We start from the raw sequence: 2,335 nt of genomic DNA, 5'->3' as shown, positions 1-2,335 counted from the left end.
AACTTTATATTATTTTATTTTTTCAAATAAATTGTTTTCTGCTAGCATTATCCGAGAGGATCCATCCTTGTTCATTAGAAAGACATGGAATATAAACATGGATAAAAAGTAGACCACCAACACTTTCTATGTCTAAGTATAGAGAATTGAAAGACAATAATGTGATAGATATAATCCAAACAAAGAGACTCATAACATATTATTAAGAAGAATACAATCAAGCTCTATTTGTAGCAAAAAATGTCCCCACTTCGGGTTGAACTGTAGTGATTTTCCGATCAAGCTCATTCAAATTTCGATCAATCACCGATAAGAGATCCTTTGCAATTTGCAAATCAATGTCCTCTTCAACAAACCCAGTACTCAGGCATTTGAACATGAGAAGGGACATCATTTCCTTTCGATTGCAAATCTTCTTTTTCTTCAGTTGGTCTTGAGCTTTCACGATTCTTTGCTTCAAAAAACTTTGTTGATCGAACATCTTTCTGCTTTGTTCGTGAGGAGGAAATGTCAAGAACTTGTAGAGCACGCTTTGGACTCCAGAATGAGATGGCCAAACCTCTGGCTGAAATTCATTGCGGTTATATATAATGGCACAAGCGTCAACGCCACAAAGGGTGCTGATCTCCTTAGTCATCTTTATCAGACTATTTTTCCTTTTCTTATATGTCGCATTCCTCTTTGCATCATTGACTATGTATGCAAGTTTCGAATTCCTTCTAGCCATGGTGGTGATCAGAAAAAGTAGCAAGAAGAAATCAGAGGAATGTTTTTGTTTTGATTTTCAAACTCAAGTCCTTATGTTGTTTATATAGATAAATTGAGATATAGCTGGGATGGTTTTGGATAAACACCAAACTTGGTACATTGTACATAGTCATCACACAATAATCAAAGAAAATTACCATAAAATATTTTTTCAATGACCTTCCATTTGTGAGAGGAAATTCAAATATGAAACTTAATGTAGATATCCAAGTTAGTAGGTGGAAATGTTGGTGTGGGAAGTGGTTGGTGTGTATTGAAAAAACCTATTGCGATTGTATTTGCCCAGATTGTAGTTTTTTACACAAACCTTGTGTGTAACTTTTAAGTGAGAAGTTTTCCTTTTAATATTTTAGTCTTAAATATTATTTTTTGTCCTTATATTTGTAGGTGGTTTTGATTTAGTCTCTTTACTATTATTTTTTGAGATCTTGTTCTTGTATTTTGTTTGTGTTTTTCTATCTTCATTGTCAGTTTTGCATGTTAAATGCAGATGTAGCCTAATAGGTATATCGTCAAACTGTCAAAGTGATATTTGATGGTGAAATTAAGTTATGTAGTTTTAGGTTTTTGTCCGTCTATTTTACGTGGATTATGATTTTGGTCTTTGATTTTGGAAGCAATTACAATTTTGGTACCTCTATATTTTATGTTTCTTATGAGTTTGGTTCCTCTATTATAAGTTTATAATAGTTTTATTTGGGAATATTTTCTGGGATTTTGACACTAAGCTAATATTTTAATTTGTTTGAAGGATATGAATTACGTTTAGGTTTGTTTAAGTCATTGTTTCTTGAACCAATCCTTTAAGGATGTAATGTGTGGTTTTGTATTGCTCAATGACAATCTTATTTAATATGTTATCCAATTGTTTTGCACATGTGAAGTCTCTAATTATAGTTGCAATACGAAATTTAAATGTGTACAAAATTTGTCTAACCCATTTTTGTAGTAAAAAATAAAAAAGTCAAACTAACAAAAAAATAATAAAAGGATAATTTTATCATTTTTTGTGGTTTTGTAAAATTAAATAATTATTTCTACCCAATATCTTTATGGCATAGGGATACAAAAGTGTATTTTTCGTATGTTAATGGGTTGTCTATATGGTATAAATATATAAAGTATAATAATATCATATACCACTCAAAATTGGTTTTTGGTGTAATCATTTTATTTAAGAGATATAAATCCCACTCAAAATCGAAAATGACGACTACATCTTTAAATAAGGCTTTAGGAACATGTAGATATTCATGCTAAGAAAACTAATAATAATAATAATAATAATAATAATAATAATAATAATGTAGGACCAAACTCATAATAAGCTTACAATTGGTGGAGTAAAATCATAACACCTTTTTAAAACTGTGAGAAATTAATTTTGCCGAGCCCATTTTATATATTAAAAAATAAAAAAAATACAAACTAACAAAAAATTAATAAAAAGGGCATTATTATCATTTTTGTGATTTTGTAAAATCAAATAATTATTTTAAACCATTGTCTTTATAGCATAGGGATACCAACATGTATTTTTTGTTTGCTAATGGATTGTCTTTATGAT

At 29.5% G+C, this 2,335-nt stretch overlaps 1 protein-coding gene across 1 annotated transcript; it reads right to left on the bottom strand.

Moving 5' to 3' along the window:
- LOC109344569 (agamous-like MADS-box protein AGL80) lies at nucleotides 218-727 on the bottom strand. Its single transcript, XM_019583335.1, has one exon. It carries the CDS (start codon nucleotides 725-727, stop codon nucleotides 218-220), a length of 510 nt encoding a protein of 169 aa, XP_019438880.1.

This window comes from Lupinus angustifolius, chromosome LG04 (genome assembly GCF_001865875.1).
Source record: "Lupinus angustifolius cultivar Tanjil chromosome LG04, LupAngTanjil_v1.0, whole genome shotgun sequence".
Taxonomy (NCBI): domain Eukaryota; kingdom Viridiplantae; phylum Streptophyta; class Magnoliopsida; order Fabales; family Fabaceae; genus Lupinus; species Lupinus angustifolius.
This window is presented reverse-complemented; position numbering and strand designations above follow the sequence as displayed.

Excerpts from the sequence above, each read along its gene's own strand:
- LOC109344569 (XM_019583335.1), bottom strand. The coding sequence starts at position 727 with ATGGCTAGAAGGAATTCGAAACTTGCATACATAGTCAATGATGCAAAG.